General features: G+C 35.3%; 1 protein-coding gene across 3 annotated transcripts in view; it reads left to right on the forward strand.

The window, feature by feature from the left end:
• LOC111154089 (ATPase family, AAA domain containing 2B) overlaps positions 1-19264 on the forward strand; it is a 156874-nt gene that overhangs the window by 77710 nt on the left and 59900 nt on the right. For all 3 annotated transcript variants that reach the window (XM_022513459.1, XM_022513458.1, XM_022513460.1), the window contains 3 exons: positions 6172-6483; positions 10463-10598; positions 18743-18929. In XM_022513459.1, the coding sequence (XP_022369167.1) occupies positions 6172-6483; positions 10463-10598; positions 18743-18929 (635 nt within the window). The remainder of the gene's footprint in view (positions 1-6171; positions 6484-10462; positions 10599-18742; positions 18930-19264) is intronic.

Below are 19264 nucleotides of genomic sequence, written 5' to 3' on the forward strand. Positions count from 1 at the left end.
ACTTCCCAATTTAATGTTAAATTATTCACAGAGTAGAAGATCCTCCTTACAGCGTGAATGAAAACTATTGTCCTAAAAGGATGTAGTGAGAGAGATGTGCATACATGATCATATATAGGAGATGGAATTCAAGGGTTTTGGAATTCAGGTTTTTGGCTCTAATTAGGTCTGAAATAAAAATGATTACACTATTAAACAACGGAGTATACACACTGGTATTTCTCCTTCATTCTTTTTCTGTCTTTTGTCTGTTTTCCTCTTATTCTCTCACAAATAAAAATTAAAAAATCTTTCTCCATGAACTTTTTAAGCATTATGAAAAATCCCCAAACTAAGTTCACTAACAATCAGCAGTCTGCTTGGGAAGACTTTAAACTTACCAAAACCAGAAAGAACAACTTAGTTAAAAAAATCATTGGGATCCACCATCAGATATTAAAACTTAAATAGAGCATTAGTCCATTCAGTTAGCTACATCCGAATTATCCTCTTCATCCACAGGGACCTCCATCTCCGAAGCAGCATCCCTCAGCTTTTGAACCACAAAGACCTCGACATCTTCTGGTGAGGAGAAAACGTAAATCTCTCCAGCACTACTCCAGTTTAAGCTTTGCCTGGTATAAGAGAGCATGCGCCAAACCCATTTCGTGTAAATTTGGCTTGACTTTTGCAAAGCCTTGTGCTGCTTATGGGAGAGGGTGGTATTTGGTACAAAATCCAGTCTTTTCCCTTTTTGAAATTTGACCCCTTTTATTTCCTACTTTTTATGATATTATTTTATTAGAGTACTGATGAGACTGGGAAATCTTTGTAGATTTTTCTGTGACTCAGTCTCAGAATGATCCTTAACTGAAATAAGCAGAAGTCTTCAGATAACTTTGGAAATCCCCTAAACAATAGGTATATTAAAATTACTTGCTGTTACCCTATCTACCATCTGAAATGTTACACTCTAATTCTTTATCCTAAATATAAGAATCTTAGTTTCCTTTATTCATTTCCAAAGGCCACAACTTCTCATTAATTCCCAGTGATTTATTTTAGCTTTTAGTCAGTTTCTTAAGTTTAAGCATTTTAAAGACATGATTTCTTACAGGACTAAAAAAGTTCTCTTGCCTTTTGAGGGTGGTGGTGGTGATGTTTTAGGATCTGCTTCTATCTACACCATTTTCTTCCTGGAGAGTGACATAAGAAGCCAGTTGTACATTAAGACAAAAAGTCAAATGCAGGTCTTCAAACAGGAATGAAATAGTAATACACTTTAAATTCATTATGAACTTACCACTTTCTGTATCCCAAACACGTTTTAACATGTATGGGTTCAGTTCAGTGAAATTTATGCCTAACAAAAAGAATATGTTGTCTTGATAAAAAAACTGCAAAGACAGCTGACCTCTTCATATAGAGGTTATGGATTTGGTATCTTTTACCTTGAAATAAATTCCCAAGTACGTGGAGAGGTTTGGATGCTTAATAGGGGTGATTTTTGAAAGTAGTCCTCACATAATTTCAGTGTCTAGATCACATTCACAAATAGTAGGAGCTTAAGGTTATGAGGACCTCAAATCTAATCATATTTCTCTATTTATTTTCACTAAGAGGGCCGAAACAGTGGAAGTGTATCAACGAGGCATCTATCTTGTGGGCCTTCATTATGTTTGATGTTTTATTTAAACAGTAGACTTCATGGGCCGCCTGGGTGGCTCAGTGGGTTAAGCCTCTGCCTTCGGCTCTGGTCATGATCTCAGGGTCCTGGGATCGAGCTCCGCATTGGGTTCTCTACTCAGTGGGGAGCCTGCTTCCCCCTCCTTCTCTGCCGGCCTCTCTGTCTACTTGTGATCTCTCTCTCTCTGTCAAATAAATGAAATCTTAAAAAAAACAAACAAACCCAGAACAGTAATTTGATAAAATTTTAGTATTAACACTGTCTAGTCTATAACCTTTTTGTATTTTCAGTTTTTCAGACAAGTTTCCATTTTAGTGGTGGTTAAGAATGCTTTTTCTTGGGGTACCTTGCTGGCTCAGTAGAGCATGCGACTCTTGATCTCAGGGTTGTGAGTGTACGCCCCACATTAGGCATACATCATACCTAAAAAAAAAAATGCTTTTCTTTCTTTTTTTTTTTTAAATTAACATATAATGTAATATTTGTTTCAGGAGTACAGGTCTTTGATACATCCATCTTCACAAAACCCTGCACTCACCACAGCATCCTTCCCCAGTGTCCATCAGCCAGCCATACCATCCTCCCACCCCACACCCCCCAGCAACCTTCAGTTTGTTTCCTAATATTGAGTCTCTTAAAGGTTTGTTTCCTCTGGTTTCATCTAGTTTCATTTTTTCAAAAGAATGCTTGTCTTTGGTATCTAGATATTTGTGTTCATCAGAATATTAGAATTTTAATGGTAGAATTAATACATTTATGGAATTCTCATGAAAGGGATGTTGATATTTTCTTTTAACATCAAGTTTTAACTTTCAAAGGGCTGTAGTATATTTTCCATTTATTTATTTATTTGTTTGTTTGTTTGTTTAAGATTTTATTTATTTATTTGACAGAGAGAGACACACAGAGAGAGGGAACATAAGCAGGGGGAGTGGGAGAGGAAGAAGCAGACTTCCTGCTGAGGAGGGAGCCCGATAAGGGCCTTGATTCCAGGCCCTGGTATCATGACCTGAGCTGAAGGCAGCCAGCTAATGACTGAGCCACCCAGGCACCTGTATTTTCCATGTATTTAGAATGATCATATTATCTATATCTATTTTCCTACATCAGGATGCTTTGGAGAGTGAAAAAATTAATTAAGACAGGACAAGAGGCCCAAACCAGGACATGTGATCTTAAATACAATCTCTTTAGCCATGGTTATCATGTAATTTTAATTTTGTTTTAGAGTCTAGTAAAGGAGGCATATTATTAATCCAGTAGTTCTCAGTTTTTTGTTTTGTCTATCAGAATCAATTGTAAAGCTTTCTCAAAATACACATTTATGATATTAAATTACCAGAGATTCTGATTCACTAAGTTCGTTAGGAATCTATTTCTGTTTCAGTTTCATCATTTATTCAGATCAGTGGTCAAGATTAAAAACTACCGATATAAACCAGTAATTCTCATTCACAGGCAAATGTAATGAAGATAAATCCTCTTTTTTCTAGTCTGTTGATTATGATAATCCAAGTGAAGATTTATTTCCTTAAATGGGACCTATTGTTGCCCTTTTAAATTATCTTTAGTAGAGTAAGCAAAAATGAGTAGTACATTGCTATTATGTAAGTTACTAACATGTCAAACATAAATGTTATGGGTATCATTTGTTACATAAAATATCTTTTAGTGGCTTTTTTTCTGTTCTTTGTTTCTGAGCTTTCTAAAAAATTTAGGCTTCTTGCTCTTAGAAATAGGATCATATGGTATGTTTGCCAACTGTGTTGTATATGCTTTCAAAGAAGAAAAAAGAGTGGTGGTTTATATTGTTTGAAGATGGTAGATTGTTTTTTACTTCCTCTGAAATGAATTATTTCATTAACTGTTTATGACTAAGATGGTATTTTATAGTTATTTTATTGAACTACTATAACTAGGATATGTTCAGCATAGGAAAAGATACCTTTTTTCATGTTTATTCATGAGAAATAGAATAAAAAATGAAAGACTAATGGTTAATTTGGTTATTTTGAGAATTATTTGGGAGATTGTTGTCTTGGGACAGTGTTAGTGCTTTATCTGCTTATAATTTTCTGAATTAGATTTTCACAGGTTATACTAAGTTTTCCCTTAACTCTGAATATTTCTTTAAGAATGGAATATTTTTGTGTTTTTCCATAATTTTCATTGAAATTTTTATTCATAGTAAGTTGGCTTAATAATAAAAGAATTTAGATTTCTTAAAAAAAAAAAAAAAAGCCCAGTAAATATAATTCTTCCACTTTTTGTGGTAGTATATGGTAACCTCACAGTTACGCAATCCCAAACTATCACCTTGGAGTTACTGTTTTCTTCTTTCATTCGTGAAACATTTATTGGATATCTACTGAATGCCAGGCTAGGCATTATTTTCAGTATATGAGATATGTTAGTGAACAAAACTGATCAATACCCATACCCTCACAAAGCTCACATTCTGGTTGGGGAAGGCAGACAGTAAACATAATAGGTAAATGATAAAAGTGGTACATGCTATGGAAAAAAGGGAGCAGAGTAGGGAGGATTTTTCTGTTTCTGTAGGACTTGATCAGCAAGATCACATGCCCTACTAATAATAGAGATACAGTTCATTGTAGGTGTGTGAGTCACTTACAGTTTGATTTATACAGTTTTGTGCCTTAATGTTTTTTTCCTGTTGTCAGGGTCCGTAATCAAAGGAGCGAGATTGATACAAAGCGATACAAAGCGAAGGTCAAGCTTTCTCGCCAGGCATGGAGAATCAAACTGACTGGTCAGGGCTGTCTCTTGCAAAGAGGCGACCCCTCCCAGCCTCACAGACTAACTTTTATAGAGGTAGTTTAACTGGGCTATACACAGGTGGCCAATGAGATTGCAATACACAGAGAAAACTGCACAGTCATGCTAGGTGTGCCACACACAGAAAAAACTGCTAGGTAACACACAGAAAAAACTGCTAGGTAACACACAGGTGGCCAATTGAAATTCAGTTTTTTTTGTGTGTCTAGCAGTTTTTTCTGTGTCTAGCTCCTTTGATTAAGGACCCCAACACCTGTCATTTAGTCTGGGGCTATTTTCTGCTCACAGTTTTTCTAATCACCGTTTTTATTTTATTATTTAAATGTTCCACAAGGTCATTGCATAGTATAAAAAGATAAATAAACTTGATGCCACTCTTTGAAGAACTTAGGGTCTCAAGTTTTAAAACTAGTTTGAGTGGTGGTTCCCCCTGCTAGCATGCAAGTTTAATTGCTGACATAAAAAACAACATGGCTGATTTGAGGTTTTCTTCCTTTTTGTGGTTAAGACCTAACAGTTTGTGTGTTTTTGTATGTATTTGTTGCTTAAATGAGTGAAATGACTTAGAAGCAGGGGCTTGATCTGTTAACTACATTATCAGTTAAGTGTGGGTAACGGCTAATACCCTGTGTTGGTATAGCCTGTAGAACTAGATTATCAGTTATTTTAAGCTAAATGTATATATTAAAAGGAAGTTAATGTGGAATATTAATGGATTCTTAGTCCCTTTAATACCTTTGAAATTATTAGAGATGGTGATGACTTTAAACTATAATTTTTGGGGTAATTAAATAGAAACTTGCTGTGGTTTGCGCCCAGAGTTAGTAGGAGAATAGTTCTGTTCTTGACCTTTCTGCATATGTTCTACATTGTACTATTCCCATATGTGTTTGGTAATTAGTAATATTAGAAAAGTTTATAGGTGGGCACCTGGGTGGCTCAGTGGGTTAAGCCTCTGCCTTCGGCTCAGGTCATGATCTCAGGGTACTGGGATCAAGTCCCACATCGGGCTCTCTGCTTGGCAGGGAGCCTGCTTCCTCCTCTCTCTCTGTGCCTGCCTCTCTGCCTACTTGTGATTTCTCTCTGTCAAGTAAATAAATAAATTAATTAAAAAAAAAGTTTATAGGTAAGTATAATGTTAGAAGGACTAAACTAATTATTGGGAATAGTGATGAAGGATTGAGATGAAACTTACTCTTTAAAAACCTTTCCTGGGCGCCTGGGTGGCTCAGTGGGTTAAGCCACTGCCTTCGGCTCAGGTCATGATCTCGGGGTCCTGGGATCGAGTCCCGCATCGGGCTCTCTGCTCGGCAGGGAGCCTGCTTCCCTCTCTCTCTCTCTCTGCCTGCTTCTCTGCCTACTTGTGATCTCTCTCTGTCAAATAAATAAATAAAATCTTAAAAAAAAAATCTTTAAAAACCTTTCCTGAAGAAAGTTTTACATTATAATCAGTGATTTTGGCACAGAATACATGGTTTGTTTTGGTATCGCTAGTTCATGTGTTGTTAATTAAAATATTCGAAACATTTTTAGTCTGAGTAAATTTTACTAGGTGACTTAAATGGTCAGTTTTTGCTGATAAAATTACACATAATTATTGATTTAATGTTAATAACTATTGAGGTAAAGATGTATATATTTGCAAACTATAGTTGGTACTGGGAGAATGAACTTACCTTTGTTATTCTTTTCTTTTTGTGCATTAGGCTATTGTGGAGCTGATATCAAGGCCCTGTGCACTGAAGCTGCCCTGATTGCCCTGCGGAGGCGTTACCCCCAGATCTATGCTAGCAGTCATAAACTGCAGCTAGATGTTTCCTCAATAGTGCTCAATGCCCAAGATTTTTACCATGCAATGCAGAATATTGTGCCTGCTTCTCAGCGTGCTGTCATGTCTTCAGGACATGCACTATCCCCCATCATAAAACCACTGCTGGAAAGAAGCTTCAACAACATCCTAGCAGTCTTGCAAAAAGTGTTTCCTCATGCTGAAATTAGCCAGAGTGACAAGAAGGAAGGTACCAAAAAGTAATTTTTCATATTGTTAAAATGAAACAAGTACAGGCATAAATAAATTCCGAGTTTCCTTATAAGGTTATAATATATAATGTGTTATTCTTTTATATTTGCCATGAATATAGAAAATGTATCTATTTCACTCACTAGGTTATAGTCTAGGCCTGGTGTATTGCCTAGGTGTGGTAGTTGCCTAATGAATGTTTGTCAAAAGGAAGAATGAATGTTAGTTCTGTTTGTTACCTCTTGGGACATTCTCATTAATGTAGAAATGTTACTATCTTTAGAAAAGGTGACTATAATATGATGGCTTACATTTATTTTATTATAAAGCCCTTAAATAAATTATCACTTACTAATCCTCATAATAGTCCAGTGGGGCAGGTACTTTTATAATGAAAAGAAGGAGACTGGAAGACTTAGGAAGTATTCCCTTATTTGAGGTCATTCAGTAAGTTTTAGGACTTATTCAGACGTGGGCATCTGATTATAGTGTTTGCTCGTTGCTCATAATGTCCCTCTGTTGCTTATAATGTCCCTCTGGTTTCAACTCATGAAATCTATTTTGTTGGTACTGTCAGGGCACTCTGCAGTGTGCTATATTAGTAAAGTGTAAATCATTAGTAAGGGAGTAAATTAGAACCTGGTTGTATAAGGTGATATAAGGTCTTGAATTCTAACTTCAAGATTGGACCTGAGATAAAAATAGAATACTGCCTTTAAAAAGTCATCCATTGCGGGGCGCCTGGGTGGCTCAGTGGGTTAAAGCCTCTGCCTTCGGCTCAGGTCATGGTCCCAGGGTCCTGGGATCAAGCCCCATATCGGGCTCTCTGCTCAGCGGGGAGCCTGCTTCCTCCTCTCTCTCTGCCTGCCACTCTGCCTACTTGTGATCTCTGTCTGTCAAAAAAATAAAATCTTTATTAAAAAAAAAAAAAAAAAAGTCATCCATTGCAAGTGCTTGGGTGGCTCTGTTAAAGCGACTGCCTTCAGCTCACGTCATGGTCCTGGAGTCCCAGGATGAGTCCTGTGTGGGGCTCCCGGAGTCTGCTTCTTGCCCTCACCCTCTTCCCACTCATACTCTCTGTCTCTTATTCTCTCTCTCAAATAAATAAAATCTTAAGAAAAAAGAAGTCAGCCATTTACAGGGAAACTTTAGGTTTATATACTGGGGTCTGTGAACTTTGAAGAGAAAGTAATGAGTTTTAATTATCTTAATTTTTCCAGTTCCTAATACCTTATTTGGCATGTAGGCTGCACCAGAAAATTGTTCAGTTAATTATACTAACATTAAAAATATTATATGTAGTAAAAATCATCTATAGTCAATGCATTTTGCTGTCTTTATAAATACTTTTTTGGAAACTGTATTTTTCAGGGATAGATTCTCATGAAATATCACATGGATTACTTGATCTCCTAAGTTTGTTAAGTAGGGTGGGGAATAAATATTTTATTATGAATGTGCCAGGTATTCTGCCATGAATCATACATTTCTTATCTCTGATTTTCATAACTGAGGATATGTATCTTTTCCCCAAAATTTATTTTTAAAGATTTTATTTATTTATTTATTTATTTGACAGATCACAAGTAGGCAGAGAGGCAGGCAGAGAGAGAGAGGAGGAAGCAGGCTCCCTGCTGAACAGAGAGCCCCATGTGGGGCTCCATCCCAGGACCCTGGGATCATGACCTGAGCCGAAGGCAGAGGCTTTAACCCACTTTTCCCCAAATTTTTAAAAAAACTGTCATGTTTAGAAAATAATAAAAATCGTATCTTCCCATTTGAGAGATTATGATAGTTCATCTTTTTATTTATGATATTTTAAAATTTAAATTCAGTTAATTAACATATAGTGTATTATTAGTTTCAGAGGCAGAGTTCAGTGATTCAATCTTGTATAATACCCAGTGCTCATTACATCATGTGCCCTCCTTACTGCCTGTCACCCAGTTACCCCATCCCCCGTCATCCCCCTCCAGCCACCCTCAGTTTGTTTCTTATGATTAAGAGTCTCACATTGTTTGTCTCCCTCTCTGATTTTGTCTTGTTTTATTTTTCCCTCCCTTTGCCTATGATCCTCTGTTTTGTTTATTAAATTCCACATATGAGTGAGATCATATAATTATCTTTCTCTGATTGACTTACTTCACTTAGCATAATACCGTCTAGTTCTGTCCATGTTATTGCAAATGGCAGGATATCATTTTATTTGATGGCTGAGTAGTATTCCATTGTATATATACACCACATCTTCTTTATCTCTGTATATAGACATATGATATAGTTCCTTTATTTTCATTTGAGAATTTTTTATGGCATTATTATCTGTTTTCTTATAAATTTTTAAAGTAAGTATAGAGTATTCTTTAGTTCCATTTTTTTCTTCATGTGCCAGTAGAGAAGAGAAAACAAATTATGATTATTTGATTATTAATAATTATTTTTTAGTTATTTAGATATATTATTCTGGTTTGTTTTGGTCTTACCATCCTTCGTGGACTGGTATATGAAATTATCACTCAAAAGGTATTCAGTTGGGGACACATGGGTGGCTCACTTGGTTAAGCGTCTGCTTTCAGCTCAGGTCATGATACCAGGGTCCTGGGATAGATTCCCGCATTGGTTTCCTTGCTCAGCAGGGAGCCTGCTTCTCCCTCTGCCTGCTACTCTGCCTGCTTATACTCTCTCTCTCTGACAAATAAATAAATAAAATCTTAAAAAATATTTAGCTTATAAAATCCATTGAAATGTCTATCTGCCAGCACAGTTCAGTACCTCTTTGTAGAAATTATTCCTCTTTTTTTTTCTTTATTTTTATTTTATTTTTTTTTGGGGGAGAAGAGTATGATTTCTATCAGTGTTAATTCTCTCATTTCTCCTACACATGTAGCATTACTTTTTATTGAGTGAATTGACACTTTTGTTTGGTATGTGTGAAGCACAGTTATTAGTACTTGAGGTTTAGCCCAAGTACGTTTTTAAGTATTGCACCCTCAATAGAGATAATGGTTCCAGTTTGTCCACTGAACTGTAACAGATGGCAGGCTCAGATAGAGACTAATGTTACTTGAATGAGTGCATTTTTAAGATTGGTTTTGTTTCCATAGAATTCCTGACTCTCTTACCTAGACGTATAGATGTGTGTGTATGTGTATGCCATGTTAGAAAATAAGTCAGCTTGTTCCTTGTTGTTTTTGTAAAGAGTTGGCCATAACTCTAGCACCCTAGCAGCTAAGCAACTACTTGGTCAAGTTGACTTAGAAAAAAAATTTTTTTTTTTTAAAGATTTTTTATTTTATTTATTTGACAGACAGAGATCACAAGTAGGCAGAGAGAGAGAAGAAAGCAGGCTCCCTGCTGAGCAGAGAGCCCGATGCGGGGCTCGATCCCAGGACCCTGGGATCATGACCTGAGCCTAAGGCAGAGGCTTTTAACCCACTGAGCCACCCAGGCACCCCAGAAAAAAATTTTTTTTTTTAAGATTTTATTTATTTATTTGACAGACAGAGATCACAGGTAGGCAGAGAGAGAGGAAGGGAAGCAGGCTCCCTGCTGAGCAGAGAGCCCGATGGGGGGCTCGATCCCAGAACCCTGGGATCACAACCCGAGCCGAAGGCAATGGCTTTAACCCACTCAGCCACCCAGGCGCCCCAACTTAGAAATTTTTAATAAATAATGTGAGTGTTTTAGGAGAGTGTCATTTCTTTTCCAGACTTCTTATGGTTAGTCAATGAAGTCTACTGAATCGCATCTCTTAGCACTAGGCAGTCTGTAAAGGTAAAAGAATTCCATTAATTCCATTTACAAATTATTTAAAAAACCTGCAGTTTGTCAGTTTGCTTGGTTGATCTGTATTATTTGATAGGTAACATATTAATATCACTGATTTTTAAACCAACTTTCCTTAGCTTTGGTGGGGCACTAATATTAAAGGACTTCATAAGCCTCATAATTGTTTTGATTTTTTTTTTTTTGAACAGATATAGAAACTCTGATTTTAGATGATAGTGAAGATGAGAATGCTTTATCAATTTTTGAGACCAGTTGTCACTCAGGATCACCAAAGAAACAGTCATCAGCTGCTGCTGTACATAAACCCTACCTTCATTTTACAATGTAAGTATCATACCTATTTTTTAAAAATTTAGAGTGATTTTTACTGTTTTATATTTAGAATTATGGTGTATTTTTACTTAAGGTTGTAACTTTGAGGACTTTTTTTCTGCTGTTTGGACACAATTCTGGGAAAGTTTTACTGTGTATGCTTCTTTGTGTGGTAATAAATGGGTTTATTGGTAAACTAAAGATTATTTTTTTTAAGCTGTGATTTTTTTTAAAAGGAGATTTATTTATTTAATTTGAAAGATTTTATTTATTTGAGAGAGAGCACACGTGGTAGGGGATTGAAGGGCACAGGGAGAGGGAGAAGCAGACCCCGGGAGCTGGATTCCAGCACGGTGAGGGCAGATGCTTGACTGACTGAGCCACCCAGGTGCCCCTCTTCTTTTTTTTTTAAACCAAGGTAGAAGGAAGGGGTTGTTGTTTAGAAAGTCAGCTTATGGTCCCCAATTTTAATGCCTTTTATTTTGAACTAAAATGGTCAAAATGAAATGTTTATCATGATCTGGAATATTTTAAATTGTAACAAGTGTCAGATGATAGTTTAGGGATTCTAAGAGTACTAAAAGGATTCTGAATTAGAAGTTTCTTAGTAAACAGATTAACAGATAACTTTTTGATTCTCCAAAACCTCATTAGTTTACTTCTTCCTGATGTTATGGTTTTTCTGTTTACATTCACCTTTATTCATATTAAAGCAGCTTTTGTCAGGCACTTTATTGGGGAAACAACTTTAGTGCTAATGTAATTTTAACTTAAGAGACCAAATAGTTTTCAACTACTAGCAGCTTCATCACTTGCATTTACATAGTTAGCATGATAGTTATAGGACCATAATGCTTTGTCAGGTAGGTCTAATAGCACTTTTATTAGAAAAGGCTGGATTGATTGTATGTACTTTTAAATTCTTTTTCGAGATATTTTGAACAAACTTAAGTCTTCAGCTTCAAGTTTCTCCCATGTAGATTTTGGTGAAATGTTAATTTGATTATTTGCACTGATAAGTCGTATTTTTTATTTTTTAAAATGAGATTAAGTTACTTTCATTTATTCTTTTTTTCTTTTGTTCTTTAACAGCAAGGTTCTTCTATTAGAAACTTTTCTTCTATTCCAGATCTTTTCTTTTATGTCCTCAGGGACATTTTCTTAGATTTTTTTCGGTAATTTCACAAATCTATTTTATTGATGGCTTAGGGAAAACCAAATAATTTTTTTCTGATTCTCACCTGACTATCCTGTGTGCATGTGTGTGATTTGTTTAGTTATTTGGATTTGAAATATATAACAGGGGCTAAGAAACTCTCATCAAAGGACTTGTTCAAATTTTATGAGTTAACTCTGTTGTCAGTAAAGTGATAAAGAAATATCTTTGATTTAGAAAACTAAATGTGCAGTTTTGAGGCTGATTTTTTATTAAGAACGTTCTCTGTCATTTAATGTGTATCACGGTATGGTTTTGTTTGGATTAAACTTTTTGAAGGAATTGGTTTAATTTTAGCTTCTTTTATGTAAAATTTCTAGTTCATGATGTGATTTTTATTTAATAGGGAGACAGCTATATCCTAGAAGTAAGCTTTTTTTGTTTTAGATGTTTTTATAAGTTCCATTCATTTCTTTTCTTTTCTTTTTTTTTTAAGATTTTATTTATTTGACAGAGAGAGACACAGAGAGAGAGAGAGAACAAAAGCAGCGGGAGTGGGAGAGGGAGAAGCAGGTTTCCTCCTGAGCAGGGAGCCTGATGCAGGCTTGATCCCAGGACCCTGGGATCATGACCTGAGCCAAAGGCAGACGCTTAACGACTGAGCTACCCAGGCACCCCCATTCATTTATTTCTTTATTTACTGACCATTCTCCCAATTTTTGTGTGTTTATGCCTGGCACTGTATTAGATACTGAAAACATAAGCATGAGTAAAGAAGTTCTTACTCTGGAGAAGTTCTTTTTATTGAGGGTGACAGACATTGTTATATGGCTGAAGTGCTTGTCAAGGAGGATTTGCTGTCCTTCTGAATATGAAGGAATAAGAGTTAGCATCTGATGCTCAATATAAACTAGACATGAGGCAAGTATATAAAGCTTGAAGCTTTCTATAGGACTCTCATCAATCATAATACAGCGTTTGTGGTATCATCATTTTATAGACAAGGAAACCGAAACGCAATGAAAAATAAGTAAATTGCCCATGATTAAGGTGCTGGAAGGTAGCAGAGTTAGGCTCTGTACTGTTTGTTTCCTAGGATCCAATTTTTTTTTTTTTTAATTATCTATGTGATTTCCAAGCTTAATAGGTAGATCGGGAATTGTATTGTTTTTTTGGGGGGTAGGTTGGACAGTAGGATTTTCATGCTTTCCAAAAAGCATACACTTTAGAATAGAGGTCTTTAATAAAGGCTGTATGTGGATTTTTGTTGTTGTTGTTGGTTTGGTTTGGCTTTGTGTTTGAACAAGTGTTAGTATGTGCATATCAATACAGTAAAAGTGCTAGCTAGATAGGTAGAAAGCATGACTTTAATACTGGTCTCTAGTAACACTAGCTTGGGTGTTGTTGGTGGGTTTCTAATAGGGAATAGTTTCCTAAAACAGTGTTGAAATCTTTATTTAGATTTAAAGTGAAATAGAAGTCAAGATATTTAAAGTCTACCAATCTGATAGAAAACCCTTATGATGGAAAAAAAGTTTTCTTTCTTACTGTTTATTACCATAAGGGGATTAGAAACAGAGCTTTCTGAGGTTTTCTAAATGAAAATAGCTTTGTTTTTTCTGATTAGAAAGATGATATACTCTGTAGAAAATTCAAGTAATAAAGAAGAGCATAAAGAAGAAAGTAAAAATTAAAGCCCAAGCACCTGAAGGTAATTTTTGTTAAAGTTTTGGTGACCACACTTCCATATACTCTCTATGCGTATAGACAGACCCACATATTATTTTATGTAAATTAAAATCCTCCTGTAAGGCTAATGTAACTTGCTTTTTTATCTACTATATTGGGAATGTTATTTTATGCCAGTATATGTTTAATGTCATTCTTTTAAAATAGCTACATAGTATTTTATTTTTTGGATGTTCCATAATTTTTATAACCTTATTAATAAAGATTGAAATTTCCAATTTTCTTCTTCTATGATAGATATGTGGATCTGGATAGGCATCTTTCTCAGTATACATTTTTAACATCATTATCTGATTCATAGCTTAGGGTAAATTTTAAAAACAGTGATTGCTGTGTCAAAGGGTATATACATTTAAAACTTGATACAGGTTGTTAAATTGACTTCTAGAACAGTTGTACCAATTTACATTTTCAGCACTGATATATGAGAGTGTTATTTTTCCTATACCCGTGTCAATTCTGAACACTGCCTTTTTAAATCTTTGCCAACCAGATAGATGAAAATAATATCTTCTTGTTTGAATCATTCATTTGTTCTTTCATATTTACTCATTCAGATATTTTGTCAAAGTGCCCATCATGTGCCATATGTTGTCCTAGGTACTTGAATATGTCCGTGAACAAAATGGACAAAGACCCCTGACCTCATTCATCTTATGTTTTAGATGGAGATAGACAATAAAACAATGAGTGTAATAGATAAAGTATTAGAAGATACACACTATGAAAAAAATGTAGAGAATGCTTAAGAGGTAAGGGAGTCCTTGGGAGTGGGAGGAGTTGCAGAATATCCTTGGATAGGTATTTTAGCATGTATGTGATATAATTGCCAAATTTAATTTTGGAAAATTTTGCTTTTTTCCATTGCCACTAGTCATGAGAAAACCAATTTTCCCAACATCTGCTTGCTAATGGTATTAAAATTAATTCTTAACTTATCAATCTAACAGATAACAGGTGTTTTCATTAATTTCATAATTTTTTCATCTCTATTAATAACTACCAAGTCTCTCCTCTGATCTGTAACTACCAAATCTTCCTTCCTCCCTTTCTTCCAAGATTTATTTATTTATTTGAGTGGGGGGAGGGGCAGAGTGAGAGTCCTAAGACTGCGCTGAACATGGAGCCCGGCACAGCGCTCAGTCCCATGACCCCAAGATCATGACCCAAGCAGAAATCAAGAGTCGGAAGCCCAACCAGCTGTGCCACCCAGGTGCCCCACCAAATCTTTCTTAAGCCAACATTGGTCTTGAGCTTTAGACTGTCTCTAGCTGCCTGTTGCCCTTAGTGTGCCACACATCTTTCAGAATGTATTGCACTGTGTCTCCCCTTCTCCTCCTGTGAGTCTGTTGAGCTACCATCCGTGCAGTTGTTAGGACTAGAATTGGACATCATCCTCAACTCCTTCCTCTCTTTCCACCGTATCTAGTCCGTTCCTTCTCATTTCCTCTGACACTGTTCTTATCTAGATTATCATTAACGTCTCATGCCTGGTTTATTACTGCAGACTCCTAACCGGTCATCTTTCCTCCCATTTTGTCTTCTTTTAAACCTCTTCCTCTACTGACATAGTGATCTAGAGTTATCTTCTGAAAACATGTGTATGATCATATCACTTCCCTACTTAAGCTAATATGTTTCTTCATTAACTTCAGTGCGCATTCCAAACTTTAAAAAAAAATTTTTCAATTTTTAAATTAACATATAATGTATTATTAGCCGTAGGGGTACAGGTCTGTGAATCACCAGGTTTACACTTCACAGCCCTCACCATAGTACATACCTTCCCCAATGTCCATAATCCAACTTCCCTCTCCCTACCCCCTCCTCCTGGCAACCCTCAGTTGTTTTGTTTAGAGTTTCTTATGGTTTGTCTCCCTCCCGATCCCATCTTGTTTCATTTATTCCTTTCTTACTCCCCAAGCCCCCCATGTTGCCTCTTAGCTTCCTCATATCAGGGAGATCATATGATAATTGTCTTTCTCTGATTGATGCATTCCAGACTTTTAACATGGTTTCTTAGCTCTTCATCGTCTGATTCTCCTTCCCTCCTCTCCTCCCTAACCCTAGAATCTTTACCCATACATTGCCCTAAAATCTTAAAAGAAGCTAGATGTATGAACTATTACAACAAAGGGCCAGGGGCCGCCTTTGATTCTTTGTATATCCTGTTTTTATTTCTTCAATAAAATTTGTCCTTTCTACCTCTAGCCTGTTGAGTTCGTGCTTTGGTAACACTTTCCAGGAAACCCTTTTGTCTCTAATTGAGGTCTCTCATAGCATTCTGTACTTAAAGAGTGCTGCTTGTTAACCACACTGGATTTTATTAGTTGTATATTTCCTTTTCCCACTCAATACTTTCAAGTATGAGCTCTATGATAGCTGGTGTTGTTAGGTATCCAGGGCTGAGGACTTACCGTAGGAAGCATTCTCCAGTTATTAAATGAAGGAACATTTTGTTACGTTCCTATTCTCTTTTTGAAATTTTTAAATTAACATATAATGTATTATTACTATTTTCTTTTTGAATTATCTGTTTATGTCCTTTGCCCAGGAAGCTGTTTTCTGTTAAAACACTATAAGCATAAGTTCTTTATACATTAAGAACTGTACTTTTTAGTGGCAGATTCTTTGTCTGATTTAGTTGTTTGCCATTTGGTTCAGATTGTAATTTTTGAGTTACAAAAGTTCGTAGATTTTTTATGAGTTAAAGGTATGTGAATCTCTTGTTTTTTCTTTTTTCTTTGTTTCTTAAAATTAATTTTCTGTGAAATGAGGATCTGAATCTTTTTAAAAACAGTATAATTCATCTCCATTCCATTTATTTTTTATGCTTATGATCTTATATGAAATTCTTTGAACTATAGTGACTTGGTTTCTGGAGTGCCTGTTATGTTCTGATCTGTGTTTGTTTTGTTTGGTGTAGTCTACATTATATCCTATTATTCCATTCTGTAATATATTTCAATGTAAAGTAGAGTACATCCTAACACAGTGGTTCAGCTTAGCAATTATATGGACCTGAATGAAAATTTGAAGTCTTTCACCACCCATTTGTACAGTCTCATACCTAACTTCTTTGAGTTTTGGTTTCCTCATCTGCTTAATAAGAGGAAGCTATGTATTTCATAGAATTGCTGAGAAAATTAAAGCTGTATGGAGTACTTATTACTAAAACAGGTTTAAATGTTCTGAAATTGGAGCTAGCACACTTAACCAAAATTTTCTTGATGTTCTTACTTGATTATTCTTTCATATGATATTGTGATTAAGTTTTAAATCTGTCTTCCTCAGTTTTTATTTTTTTTAGATTTCGATGTGACTATTTTTTTTCTCATTTTTAAATTCCAGTTAGTTAGCGTTTAGTGTAATATTGGTTTCAGGAGTAGAACTTAGTGATCATCACTTACATATAATACCCAGTGCTCAATACAACTGGTACCCTCCCTCCTTAATACCCATCACTCATCTAGCCCATTCCCCATCCACTTTGCTCCATCAATCTTCAATTTGTTCTCTATAGTTAAGTCTCTTATGGTTAGCTTCCCTTTGCCTTTTTCCCCTTTCCAGTTTGCTCATCTGTTTTGTTTCTTAAATTCCACTTATAAATGAAACCATATGGTATTTGTCTTTCTGTGACTGACTTCGCTTAGTATAATACACTCTAGCTCCATCCATGTCATTGTAAATGGCAATATTTCATTATTTTTGATGGCTGAGTAGTATTCCATTGTGTATAGATACCACGTCTTCTTTATCCATTCATTAGTCGATTGGCATTTGGGCTCTTTCCATAGTTTGGCTACTGTTGATAAGGCTGTTCTAAACATAAGGGGTGCATATGTCCCTTCGAATCTGTATTTTTGTATCCTGTGGGTAAATACCCAATAGTGGAATTGGTAGATCTCAGGATAGTTCTTTTTTTTTTTTTTTTTTTTTAAAGAACCTCCATACTGTTCTCCAGAGTGGTTGCACCAGTTTGTATTCCCACCAACAGTTTAAGAGGGTTCCCCTTTCTCCACATCCTTGCCATCCTTGTTTTCTGTGTTGTTAATTTCAGCCATTCTGACAGGTGTGAGGTGGTATCTCATTGTGGTTTTGATTTGTATTTCTCTGATAATGAGTGATTTTGAGCATCTTTTCATGTGTCTGTTGGCCTTGATATGAATATTTTAAATGTATGAAATAAAATACTATAAACTATAGTTAACGCTAAATGGGTTAGGAAGAATTGACATCTTTATATTCAGGCTCATTATGTATATGTACTTTTACACTTTTGCTAAGAATATTTAATATTGTTTGTTTTATTTTATTTTACTTTTGCATTTGTGAATAGGACCTCCTTTCCTTCCTTAAATTGGTTATTGATGGTATTAGGATCTGTTTTGATTTTTCTATTTTTGTCTTCTGAATTGTTACTTCTGGTAGGTTTTGACAGTTATTAGTTGATTCTTTTAGTTGCATTATTTTAGTGCATAATCATATCCTTTATAAGTAACAGTGTTGTCCTTATCTATTTCTATTAGTTCCATTTTTTATTTGCTTTATTCTTATTGCATTACTTAAAATTTTCTGCATTATCTATAGTGATAGTAGATGAACTTGTTTCATTTATCATCTTAATGGTGCTGTAGAATCTTGAGACCACAAGTTGAATTTAGTTTAATTTATTTCTCTAAATTTGATTTCTCTGTTGTAGATCTTTAGATATTATGTATTCAGGTACGGGCATTTAGTTTTTATTGGCTGAAAAACCAAATTTTCCTGCCATGGAGAAAGTCCCACATTTTTTTCTATCTTAAAAATTGTGGTAAAATATACATAAAATTTAGCATTTTATCTATTTAACAAAAAGGTCTTATATCTTGGATGATATTCAGATATACCAACTTCTTTGTTGAAGTGGAATTCTTACATTGACCTTAGATAATTAATAGTGTCACTAATGCTTAGTGTCTGAAGCATTTTCCATGTTAATGCATATGATAGGATGAATACCCAGGTATTTTTACATAGTTTTAGAATGAATTTTTATACTTTTACATCTTGGTTATTACAAAGGTCAGAGAGAGAAAAATTTTAGAAGTAGAATTAATGAAAAAATGATTCACTGTACTTAAATAAGGATAAGAGAAAGTTCTGTTAATTTGGAGTTACATTTTTAGTGTAAATGTTTTGCCTGATATTTCATACTGATCATCAGAGTGTATCGTTTTGGAATAATTATCATGTCTTACATGTATTGCAGGTCACCATATCATCAGCCAACCTCTTACAGGCCGAGATTATTGCTGTCTGGAGAACGGGGCTCAGGTCAAACTTCTCACCTTGCTCCAGCACTTTTGCACACTCTAGAAAAGTTCTCTGTGCACAGACTAGATCTCCCAGCACTTTATTCAGTTAGTGCCAAAACACCTGAAGAATCATGTGCACAGGTAGGTTTGTACCAAATCAGAGTACTTCTAGCTTTCTTATTGTTGTATCTCTGTAGTGTTTATAGATAAAGATTTTTCGAAGAACAGTAATGTGAATATTAACTTTCTGTTGGTTATTCATTAACATTCAAATATTAAGGCCAAGCATCCTTTTGATACATATCATGTTTAAATGTGAGCTCATAGTTTTCGACATGATATTTCATTCTTTTCTGAAATCTTAATACCCTCTTTCTTATATTGAGGCTCTGTTAAACACTGTAGAAAGTAAGTTTCTTTTGCCCTTTTCTTATCCTCTTTTCAACACTGTGGTTTCAGAGCCTTTCTAGACTTCT

The sequence above is a fragment of the Enhydra lutris genome, unplaced genomic scaffold (assembly GCF_002288905.1).
Source record: "Enhydra lutris kenyoni isolate GAN:26980312 unplaced genomic scaffold, ASM228890v2 scaffoldscaffold35, whole genome shotgun sequence".
NCBI lineage: Eukaryota > Metazoa > Chordata > Mammalia > Carnivora > Mustelidae > Enhydra > Enhydra lutris.